We start from the raw sequence: 12,015 nt of genomic DNA on the forward strand, positions 1-12,015 counted from the left end.
AATTCCCTTCATATTTAATAATTTAATGACCCATCAGGTTAAGAAACAACCGTATAATCGATTAATCCACTGATAATCGATTCAGCTCGAGTCTCAAACAGGAAAAACAGAACAAAAAGACACTGAAGTTTGTGAGTGAAGGTGTCCACAGACTTTTGTCCACATGGTGTGTTTCAGACAAACAGTGACGGGTTCCTCTGTGGTATTTTAAGGCTTATTGTGGATATATTTTCATAATCTCTGCAGCATTTCATATATTTGGTTGATGTGTGCAAAGCAGCACAGTGGCGATGCAGAGGAGCGTCAGCTGCGTTAAAGCTGAGAACTGGAAGTTTCTGTGTTGATTTTAAGATTTCATGAGAAGAAGAAGAAGAAGAAGAAGAAGAAGAAGAAGAAGAAGAAGAAGAAGAAGAAGAAGGTAAACAGACGTGTTGAAGAAGGAATGAACACGACGACGACTGCACACAGAGATCCACGCTCTTCATTCACTCTGCTGCTGTGCAATCAGCTGTAAACGCTGGAGTCTGTCTGACAAGTGTAGAAGAGGTGACGGACAGGTAACAGACGGACAGGTAACAGACGGACAGGTAACAGACGGACAGGTAACAGGTGGATGGAGGTGACTCTATGTGAAGATGAGGCCGGCCTCGCTGTAAACCTGGAACACCTTCTCGATGGCGTTGACGTACGCCGCCGTCCGCAGGTCCAGACCCAGGTTGTACTTGTTGGCTGTTCGCATGATTTGCTGTGTGACAGAAAGGACAGAGAGGACAGAGAGGACAGAGAGGACAGAGAGGACTTATTTTTATAGACAACCCGTGTCTTTCGTTGTGTCTCCTCTGCACAGTTTCAGAAACATGTCTCCTGGTCTTCAATCTGTTATCATTGTTTTGACATAATGAGCCATTATTTTGAAAAATTCCTCAATTATTTTGAGACTTTAAGTCATTATTTGGAGAAATTCTCCAGTATTTTGAGATTCCAAACTGTTGCTCTGTGTGTGTGTGTGTGTGTGTGTGTGTGTGTGTGTGTGTGTGTGTGTGTGTGTGTGTGTTACCCTGGCAGAACGCTCCATGGTGAAGGCCAGACCTGAGTGAACGATGTCCTTCTCAGACGCTCCCTGAAACAAAACATGTTACCACCACAGAAGAAGTAGTAATAGCAGCAGCAGAGTGTGTGTGTGTGCGTGTGTGTGTGTGTGTGTGTGTGTGTGTGTGTGTGTGTGTGTGTGTGTGCGCGCGCTCACAGCGATCCTGGCCTGGAACTCAGACGTCGGGACGACGGGGATCGATCCTCCATGTTTCCCAAACTTCCTCTCCAAACTCTCCTGGACCGACACTGAAGACAGAGAGATGACAGACAGTGAGGAGGAGGAGGAGGAGGAGGAGGAGGACGTGATGAAGGACAGACAAAATGAATACTGTTGTTACTATAGAAACCACGTGACCAGGTGATGCTCTGATGTAAACAGAGGACAGTGGGACTCACTCAGCAGGTGGTAGTTGGAGTCTCTCTCATATTTGAAGGTGAGTCGACCGTAACTGACGTGATTCAGATTCTTCAACCACTCAAAGTACGAAACTGTCACACCGCCGGCGTTCAGGTACATGTCCTGAGACAAGGAAACAAGGACACAGGAGACAAGGACACAAGGAGAGGATAAAACAGACTTGAATGTGTGAAGTTAAAAGCAGAATAATTCAGTTCAGAGCGTCACTGACCGGGATCACCATGATGTTTCTCTCCAGGAAGATGCGGTCGGCTTCAGGCGTGGTCGGACCGTTTGCTCCCTCAGCGATGATCTGACAGTAACACAAACACATGGTCAGGTCACTGAGGCATGATGGGAAAACAGCAGCAGACACAGTCACAGAGATTTACTGCACTGTTGGATTTTCATATGATTTATAAGATGAAGTACTTTCATCTTTCAGGTATTTCAGTTGCCAAAATCTGACATTCCTGTTTGGTTATTTTACCCTCTAATGTATCGTTTCACAGTTTCTATAGAGATAAAAAGGTTATCAGCAGGTTCAGAGGAGATCATCACAGAAAAAGAAGCAACTTCATGCCAAAATAAAACAAAAGTTGCCCTGTACTTTCCTGTACTTTCAAAAAGTACAGGAACTTTGGGGGAGGAGCCAGCAGAATTTTATTTTATTTTTGTTAATTGTGTTACAACTTCAACATGGAGTTAAAGAGGAAATCATGTGACGAGTGGGCGATTCCAAAAATTAAAAAAAATGATTTTAGTTCTTTTTCCTGGGACTAAAAGTTAATGTTACATTGTTAATTTTATGGATGGTGTTTATCTGTTTTTGCAAATGAATTTATATAATTATATAGGAGAAATGACAAATAATAAACTGATGATCAAACGGTGAAATACTTGTCAGCTACCTTGGCCTTGATCTTGTGCGCGTTGCTCTTGGTCAGCTGTTTCTCGCTGGCGGCGGGGATCAGGATGTCACAGTCGGCCTCCAGGATGTTTCCTTCATACGGCGTCGAGTTGGGAAACCCCACGATGGTCCCGTTGGCCTGGAGACGAAAAAAACACAAAACTTTAATGACTTAGTTCCATAGATTACTAGACTGACTTTACTCATCCAAAAGTACAATTAAAGACAAAATTATATAGAATAACTAGAAATAAAATACATGTTAGAAATATATAAAGTAGAATTACACAGAAAACTAAGGACTTTGTTTATCAACCAATCAGGTTTCAGGTTTGAAACTGCACTGTAGTAACACTGTCTGCCCAGCAGGTGGCAGAGTGGACTGTTTATTGACTGGTCACCAGTACTGACCAGTTTGTAGTCCTGTTTATTGACTGGTCACCAGTACTGACCAGTTTGTAGTCCTGTTTATTGACTGATCACCAGTACTGACCAGTTTGTAGTCCTCCAGTTCTTTGGGGTCGATGCCGTTGGGGTTCCAGATGTTTCCGTCCATTTCTCCGACTCCGACGCACTTCGCTCCAAAACGATGAAGGTACCTCATGGAGTGGAGACCCACGTTACCAAAACCCTGCAGACACAACAGAGGACACATCAACACTCTGACCTGTCCTCTAGCGCCACCATGAGGATCATATTTTTTACTTTTTATTGAAGTGTCTCAACATGTATTGGATGTTTACTGTCGTGTGTGTAAACCTCTGGCTCTGCAGGGACTCGGCCTCTTGCACAATGTGATCATGTAAAAGTTAAACTTGTAGACTGAAGTGTTTGCATGTGAGATCATTTTGTCTGCAGTCTGCAGGACTGTGGACTCAAACACTCCCTCTTACTGTTTCATGTCTGGGTGTGTATCAGCAGCTGATGATCAGGCGGATTTACAGTTTAAGTGTCTTGCTCAAGAGGACTTTGTTAGCAGACGGTCTGTCTGTCCCCTCCCTGATCTCCTGCAGCTCTTCAGTGTATCTGGACCCTGTTAGTCCGCCTCTCAGTGGGGGAACCAATGAGCTAAAAGTATGAATCGTAATGAAAATCCTCTGTGTTGCGGTTCGCTCTGACTGTAATTTAACTTGTGGCTTCAGATGAGTCACCACTGAGGATTTTAAGGACGTTGGGGTCACATGAGGACTGAAAGATGGAAAGATTGAAGGAGGAGGAGGTTTTCATTCAGTGGAACCACCAAACTAACCTCAGTGTCTGCTGAAGAGTCCGCCTACATCTACTGTTCACACACATGTCAACAGCTGTTGGTTGAAGAAAACAACGGCAGTGGATGATGTCAGGATATTCTGATCAGCTTTTTCATTGTTTTCTGATCTTTTATAGACCAACTGATCAATAACCAATCATGAAAATAACTGTCAGCTGCAGCCCTGACCCTGACATGTATTTCTCAGTAGAAACCTCAGAAACAGTCAAATAAAAGGTTTTACTCCATTAAAGATGACTGAAGACTAAACCGTCTGAATCTGTTTCTGCCCTCCAGCTGATGAAGACGAGGACGTACCTGGATGACGAAGGTCTTGTCCTGGAAGCCGGGACACATCCCCAGCTGGCTCATGTAGGCCGCCTCATTGATGAAGTTCTCGATGCCGTGGAAAACTCCTCGGCCGGTGGCGGAGATCCGACCGTGGATTCCTCCCTGACTGATGGGCTTCCCGGTGACGCAGGCGTGAGCGTTGATGTCCTGAGGGACAGACGGAAAGACGGAGAGACAGACGGAAAAATGGTGACAAACAAGAACATCAGAGGGTTTTTCTTCTACAAGTTCTAAAATATTGAAAGCATGTTAAAAAAACTGAGAGCAGCCTGAAAACCCACAAACACACAACAGTTTCAGGCTCCACCTCCTTCAAACTCACAACATGAGATTAATTAACATGTTAGTTAACAATTAAACATTAACTGTCATCAGTTTTTAATTAATAAATGCAGCCATTTTTAAGCAAGAACAACAGAGATGTATTTGTTTCAGCCTTCCAGAAGTGATTATTTTCTTCTTTTCATCACCTTTTATGAGCCCAAACTGAATCTCTTTGGGTTTTGGACTGTTGGTCGGACAAAAAAAAAGACATTTGAAGACGTCACCTTGTTTGACTGTTTGTGTGATTTGCATCAAGTCTTCATGTGGTCTGGTGTTTGTGTTAGATTTGTTTGAGGAAAACTTCCTGCTGGTAAAAACACTGAATCCTTAAACCTTACGAGTTGATGATGAGCACCTGAATGCAACATTAACTCCAGCCTGTTTTACATCCGTCTGAACACACCTTTCCAAGGGGGCGGAGCCTGACCCAGGACACAGGTAAAGACAGAGAGACCTCCAGGTACCAGCAGAGACCGAGACAAGCTTCACTGAGTGGGGTTTCCCACAGACAAACCCAGGGAGTCCAGTTCAGACCAGCTAAGAGAGACTGCAGCGTTTCCCAGCAGATTTAAAGAGACGGTGTTTTACCTTAGAAACTGGTCCCTGAGCTAGAAGGACGAGGGGGTCAGTCTGTGACAACCAACAACAACAACAACAACAACAACAACAACAACAACAACAACAACAACAACAACAACAACAGCAGCTGTCATTTCAGGAGTGAAGCAAACTGACTTCATGCTGCTGTTATCAGCTCAGAAACTAAAACTACGCCTCCATCAGACTGACCACACAAATACACACTGATTTTATGAAGTCTGGACTGAAAAAAAAAAAACAAAAAACACATGAAATGTCAACCACGATCTGAAAACAGTGAGAAAAGAGTTTGAGCCTGAAGTGACTCCTTCACAATGTTTGTTTTGTCCAACCAACAGTCCAAACCTCAACGTTCTTGCAAAAACTTTACAGTCAATACAACCATTCAAAGGAAAAACGGAAAATCTGAACCATGAAATGATTTTGGAAAAATTAATACAATCATTATCAGGGATAAAGTGGATGTGATGTGAGCAGCTGTTAGTCAACATGTGCATCAGAAACACAGGAAACCAGCGGGCAGACAGGAAAAGAACAACAACTACAGCATGAAAGCACTTCCTGTGTTACCACGGCAACCACTGCCAGGCTCAGTGCAGAGTCTGGTTTGTTTAGGCTGCACAGATTTCAAGAGGTTTGTTTAACACGCGACACTTTCTGTGATACTGAGGCCAAAATGAAAGTAAAATAAACTCGTCTTTTATTCTGAAGCCACAAACTTCCTTTTTTCCTCCCAGAGGTGGAACAAAAACGCACCGCCGTCTGAAACTAAGACAAGTGACGACTCAGCAAGAATCACGCTGCCGCTGTCTGAACGTCCTTCAAAGTAAAGCTGCAAGAATAGTTACCAAATTAAAAGCCAAACCAACTCACTGTCCTCTTTTAAATTCTTTTTATATTATTCTTTTCTTTCCTTTTTTGTTGTAATGACTTAAATTATTTTATCTTGGTTTATATCTTCCTGTTTTGAACTTTATCTTATCATTATTATCCTATTTATTATTAATTACTATGATCTTTTATTATTATTATTATTTTTACTGCAAAGCAAACTTTACTTTGTTTTGAAAGGTGCAACAAAGACAAAGTTATTATCATTATTATTATTTTTAGATCATCTGTAAATGTTCCTGCTGTGGTTCCTAATAGAGCCCAGCTGATAAGGTTGTAATGTTTGTAAGACTGATATGATGCGGATTTATTAGCGACATGGCGGCCGATTTACTGAATTTTTGATCTGGAATGAAAATAGACCTTTTCTGTGTGAATTTTGCACCAACATGCCTCTGCAAAGGTACAGACAAATAACTTTAATACAGAAATGTGACTCAGTAACTCCATTATTCTGGTGTAATACACATCCATAACACTGCAATGTTACATTTTCTCCTGTGCAGTAATTAGTTATTTATATATAATAATTAAGTCCATCCCACTGTAACCGTTCTTGTGCAATAACACACACAGTCTAATGAAAGACTGCATCATATATATTTATTGATCTTCCATATTCTAGTTTTTTCCCCAGATGTTTGTCTGTTGATATTTCACCCTGTGTATCTTTTTATATTTTTGTACACGTGTCATTCTTATTGTGCTGCGCTCATCATTTAACTGTATTTTGTACAATAACAATAAAACTTTTCTATCTAAATATAACATGTAAATAATAATTTAACATCTACACTGTCGACCATTTCTAGAAATGAACACTGAGAATATAAATAAAAATAAAACAAAACAAACAGGTAAACATCAGTACTGTTCAGTTAAAGCATTTCTAAATCACCCAAGAATTTCCTTTGGGATTAACACAGTTCTAGTTTTTCTATTTTCATGTCATCTACAAAACGTCTTCTGTCGTGACTCACGTAGTGTCCCATGGTGGTGGCGAAGGTGTCGGCGATCCAGGACATCTCCCTCTCCCCGGTGCTCATGTCCGGAGCAGGAACATCGATACCAGGCCCTGCAGAACCACAACAACACACATCATCTATACAACTCACTGATGATACACACATCAGTCCGAAGGAGTCACATTAAATCTTTGTTTTGTTTAAGGAGGACGTCAGTGAATCTGAAGTCATGTTGAAGAACACTGAAGTCACACAAACACACTAACAGATGGAGGCAGCAGCAGACAAACAGCTCCTGTGTTCTGGGAGATAAAATCACTGATTTTATGAATGGAGTTTGGTTGGTTTGTAGAGAGTGATATTCGTCTTGTATAACTGTGGTTTCCTGTCAGAAAAGGTAAAGTGGTTAAATATTCTTTTAGGGGTTTAAAAGTTGCTGAGGTTTGAGGGTGTCTCACTCACCGATGAAGCCTTTCTTGGCGAGTTCGATGGTGAATCTCCTGGTGATTTTCTCCAGCTCAGTGTCCTAAAAACACACAAGAACTCACTTCAGTGGTTTTACATTTCAGATTGTCTCACTACGTTCATCATCAGTGAGCTTTAGACGGGTCGGCAGGTGTATTTTTGAACTTTGCACTTTCCACCCGTTTCCAGTCTTTATGCTAAGCTAGGCTAACTACATCCCGACTCCAGCTCCGTACTCAACACAGACATGAAATTTCGCTCTAAACATCTCGCTCTCAAGAAGAAGAAAATGTCAAACTAATCCTTTAAGGACATTTTACAACCACATTTAATGTTATTAAATCCCTGTCTTATGATCATACTGGTCAAAGAATGACGGGAAACCAGTAAGGACAAAAAGGCAGCAATTATTTTTAAAAAATATATGAATTCAATTACATTTATATCACATTTCTGTCAGTACTTCCAGGCAGTTTACAACAAGAAGTCACAGTATGATGATACATGTGACCTGGAAACTGATACTCTGCAGAAAACTGGATGGATTCATTAATTAAACTTTAACTGAAGCACTTTTCAGAGCTTCCAGATGAAACTCTGACACTAGTTTATTGATCTGATGTCACTGACTGTGATTGGTGGAAGAGGTCAGAGGTCAGAGGTCAGAGGTGCACGTGTTTGATGTTTTCAGCAGAGAAAAGAGAGACGAGTGAAGGTCAAACAAACATTTACAGAGAGAGAGAAGCTCTGGTGTCTGTCTGCCAGCTGATGGCTCAGCGTTTCCTGATCGGACTGAACCACTGAGCAGCAGGGCGGGGTGTGTGTGTGTGTGTGTGTGTGTGTGTGTGTGTGTGTGTGTGTGTGTAGAGGGGTCGGGCAGGTTGAGACAACACTGTTATCTGCAGTTAAAGGAACATTCTGCTGTTATTTCACGATTCAGAGCAGAGAGACTCCGTCGCTCTCCTCTTCACAGCTGATAATTAACAAATATTATCATGCTATAAATTATTTCTTCCACTGAAAGCTGAAAGGTCCTCAGCGTCTACTGAGCAAAGTGTTTAGAGACTGATCTGTGAGTCCAGAAACTGAACATCCCAGTTACTCACTGTTCAAGCTAGGGCTCCATAATAAATCAAAATGTTATCAAATTCATAATCTGGCCTTCTGAATGACTGAGGTGAGGCAGAGACGTCCTGTCCTGCACATTAGGGCTGAACGATTAATTGCATTTGCGATAATATCGCGGGAGCGAGCAAGAGAGAGAGAGAGAGAGCGAGAGAGAGCGAGTGAGAGAGAGAGAGAGAGAGACCACTCCACTGCATCATAGTTAGTTTTGTATAAGTTATAAAAGCTGAAATCTCCATGCAGAGCTGCAGTGAACAGAAGGACAGATGCTGCTGTGTGCAGCTCAGCTCTGAGTTAAAAGTCGTCACGTCGCCTCGAGTGAAATCCAGACCATAACTTTTTTCACTGATGTAACTCTGCTGTCACCATAGAAACAGATCATCAAACTGTGATGTTGATTGAAGTGATCAGCTGTCTTAACTTGTCCACAGCTCCTCTCTGCTCACCGCTGCAGCTCTGTCTCACCCCGTCTGTCACACAGTGTGTCTGCTGATTGATCATCACTTCTAACCAATCAGATGTGCTGCTGTAGGCGGGACATTGAGCCAGACTACAGAGTGTAGTTGTGTATTATACTGTACAGTGTATAATGATCTAATATATGTATAGTATATACATAGTACAGCACTGTATAAGTTTGAAGTTTTTAATATTATTACTATTATCATTATTATTACATTACATCACTATGGTGATAATTACAGACAGACAAATGAAAACTTCTGTCCTGCTGCTGGAACCAAACTCCACCTCAACACATGCAGGATTACATGTGAACACACACACCGGACTGAACTGGTTTACTCTGCACTAACTGTGGTGTAGTGAACATCTTGGCCTCGAGGGGGAGCTGATGAGAACTTTAATTTTATTTTCACTGAGTCACATCAAGACAGAAACAACGGACTGACAACACGAGACTGAGAGAGAGGCAGGAAACACACCGATGACTGACAGGAGGATCACTGCCAGCTGATGACACACACACACACACACACACACACACACACACACACACACACACACACACACACACACACACACACACACACACACACACACACCTCCCTGCAGGTCTAAACAGAGTCGGGACTCAAACTGTGTGGAGGAAGAGATCATATTCAGACGTTTAACCCAGAATATTTCTGCTCAGGTGATCTGATGAAGATGGAAAATCAGATCAGAGGATCCAAAACTTTTCCCATCAGGCCTCAACTGACACACAAACTACATTTTTTACAAAGCAGTTGACTAATCATGAGGACATGTGCTGCATGTTTCTCATTGTTTTATGCTGCAGAGACTGAACTCCTCACGTGTTTGTTTGGTTTGTTTTCCTCCTCTTCCTCTCAGTCTAAACTCTGTCCATCCTGTACTTCCATTGTTCATTAATTGTTCCCAGATGATGTGGAGTTTTACAGAGTTGCAGAAACACGTGTGACTGCAGGAGGCGATCAGAGACGTTGTGTTTAAACTTACAGAATATTTCTTTGGGTTGATCTTCACTCCAGCTTTGGCTCCACCAAACGGCACATCTGGAACAAATCACAGCTTCATGATGTGACCAACACCAGACCAGAGTGAGTTTAAAGATTTCTGTCTTAGAGAGGACCAGTTTCAGGTTTAAACTGCTTCAAGGACTATCTTAGGGTTCAGGTTAGAACCAGATTTAGTTTAGGACACAGTCTAACCCAGAGGTCTGCAACCTTTACAGTCAAAAGAGACAAAAAATCCGTCTGGAGCTGCAACTATTAAATTCTCTCTTTTACTCTGAAGACTTCTCTTTTTTTTTTTTGTTTGACGGACACTCAGTCAGACGAGTCACTCACAGACTTTAGAGGACCGAGGTGTGGACGTAAACTACGATACACGTTTTAATAAATAAGTGTGAGTTTTAGCTTTAGTGTAATAACACCCAGCTGAACCTCCTCTTTTACAAATAAATCAGATTTTGTTAGAATTCTACAAAAACTTTTTTATAATTTAAAATATTGTAAAAATAAAATATTAATAATTAGAAGGACGACGTGCCAGCTGAGGCTCTGGAGCTGCAGGTTACAGACCTCTGATTTAACTGAATCCTGAACAGGTAGGTTGAAAAATCATATCAAATATTTTAAAACGGAGATAAAACTGGTCCTTCTTTAAGAAGTCGTGCGTCTGTGTTTGTGAGCTGCTGGTCGTCTGTGAGAAGGAGAACCTGACCGCAGTCTCCTGAATGTGGGCGGGGCTTAAGTCGACTGTAATTTGATGCCAGATGTGGACATTGAATGTCTCACTGGTCGTTGATATACAACATTATATTTCTGGTATAATCTTGTGTTGTAGTCAGATTACATTACAGCTGCAATCAACAATTATTATCATCATCATCCATTCATCTGTCTCTCATGTCATCTCACTATAACACAAGATTTAAACTATTTATTACACATCTTTGTTAAATACTTGATTGTAATTGGTCAGTTGTGTCGTCCATTTCTGAAGAACAGGCCGTTGCTATGGACACGGCTCTGATCACAGACTCTGGATGAGAAATAAAAGATTTTTAAAATATTGATCATAATAATAATAATAATAATCTTTATTTATGGAGCACTTTTCAAAATTGACATCACAAAGTGCTTCACAAGGTACATTATCACTACGACCACCATACCTGTGTTGCTGTGTTGTTTAACTCCACCCACATTCAAGAGTTCAACCAATCATGTCGTGTGTGTTTGTGTGTGTGTGTGTGTCTGTGTCTGTGTGTGTGAGTGTGAGTGTGTCTGTGTGTGTGTGAGTGTGAGTGTGTGTGTGTGTCCACTCACCAACGACAGCACACTTGTAGGTCATCAGCGAGGCGAGGGCTTTGACCTCGTCTACAGACACGTCTGTGCTGTAACGAATACCTGAAACACACACACACACACAACTCGTTAGTAAAAAGTAAAAAGCTCTTTTTCAGTCTGACCCTCGACGACGACCTGAACCACCTCACTTCCTGTCCAGGTGCTCCAGTCTCCAGGTTCTCCATCCAGATCACCATGGAAACACAGCATCTGTGTGTCTCAGTGTCTCAGACCACTTTAACAAAACTTCCCTGTTTGGTTTCCACCCAGAGGAGACGTCTGTGACTGACAGACTAAACTCACCACTGTTTGTTTCTGCAGAGTCTCATCAGCTGATTTAAAATGATTCAGACATTAAATCTCCCTGCAGTTCAGGACTCAGACGATTAGAAAACCAGCTGATTATCACCTGCAGGTCTGCTGTGACCTTTAATATCAGGAATGAAAGAACTTCTGTCTCAGTGGGATTTTTCTTCAGTCGGTGCGACTACTGTGATGCCGTCTTTACAGATCTCAGATCAGCTGATTCAGAGTCCGCACCAGGTCTCAGTTTTCAGAATCTCCGACTAATCATCAAGTCCAAATTTTCTGATTTCAGCTCCTTTTTTATGGACTAAACAACTAATTGATTAATGGACATTAATTGTGACAGAAAACAAATATAAAAAATATGTGTGCTCCACAAGTTCACACCTATTTTGGACCCATTTTCCAAGTGTCAAGATTGTGACAGGATTAATTAATCAGTTTTTCAAAGAGCAAAAAACTTTTGCACACCTGTACGTCGACAGGTGTGTAGGAGAAGACTGTAA

General features: G+C 41.7%; 1 protein-coding gene across 1 annotated transcript in view; it reads right to left on the reverse strand.

Annotated features, from left to right (window-relative positions):
* The window catches only part of LOC146314973 (glutamate dehydrogenase, mitochondrial-like), a 21,738-nt gene continuing 9,723 nt past the window's right edge, over positions 1-12,015 (reverse strand). Inside the window, exons 2-13 of the mRNA XM_084736369.1 lie at positions 11,183-11,263; positions 9,849-9,904; positions 7,242-7,305; positions 6,795-6,889; positions 3,967-4,146; positions 2,893-3,030; positions 2,401-2,538; positions 1,722-1,802; positions 1,489-1,612; positions 1,247-1,338; positions 1,058-1,120; positions 1-745 (exon numbers count right to left, since the gene is read on the reverse strand). Coding sequence (XP_084592495.1) covers positions 626-745; positions 1,058-1,120; positions 1,247-1,338; positions 1,489-1,612; positions 1,722-1,802; positions 2,401-2,538; positions 2,893-3,030; positions 3,967-4,146; positions 6,795-6,889; positions 7,242-7,305; positions 9,849-9,904; positions 11,183-11,263 — 1,232 coding nt within the window. The 3' untranslated portion in view covers positions 1-625. The remainder of the gene's footprint in view (positions 746-1,057; positions 1,121-1,246; positions 1,339-1,488; positions 1,613-1,721; positions 1,803-2,400; positions 2,539-2,892; positions 3,031-3,966; positions 4,147-6,794; positions 6,890-7,241; positions 7,306-9,848; positions 9,905-11,182; positions 11,264-12,015) is intronic.

This window comes from Lutjanus erythropterus, chromosome 14 (assembly GCF_056507025.1).
Source record: "Lutjanus erythropterus isolate fLutEry1 chromosome 14, fLutEry1.hap2, whole genome shotgun sequence".
NCBI lineage: Eukaryota > Metazoa > Chordata > Actinopteri > Lutjaniformes > Lutjanidae > Lutjanus > Lutjanus erythropterus.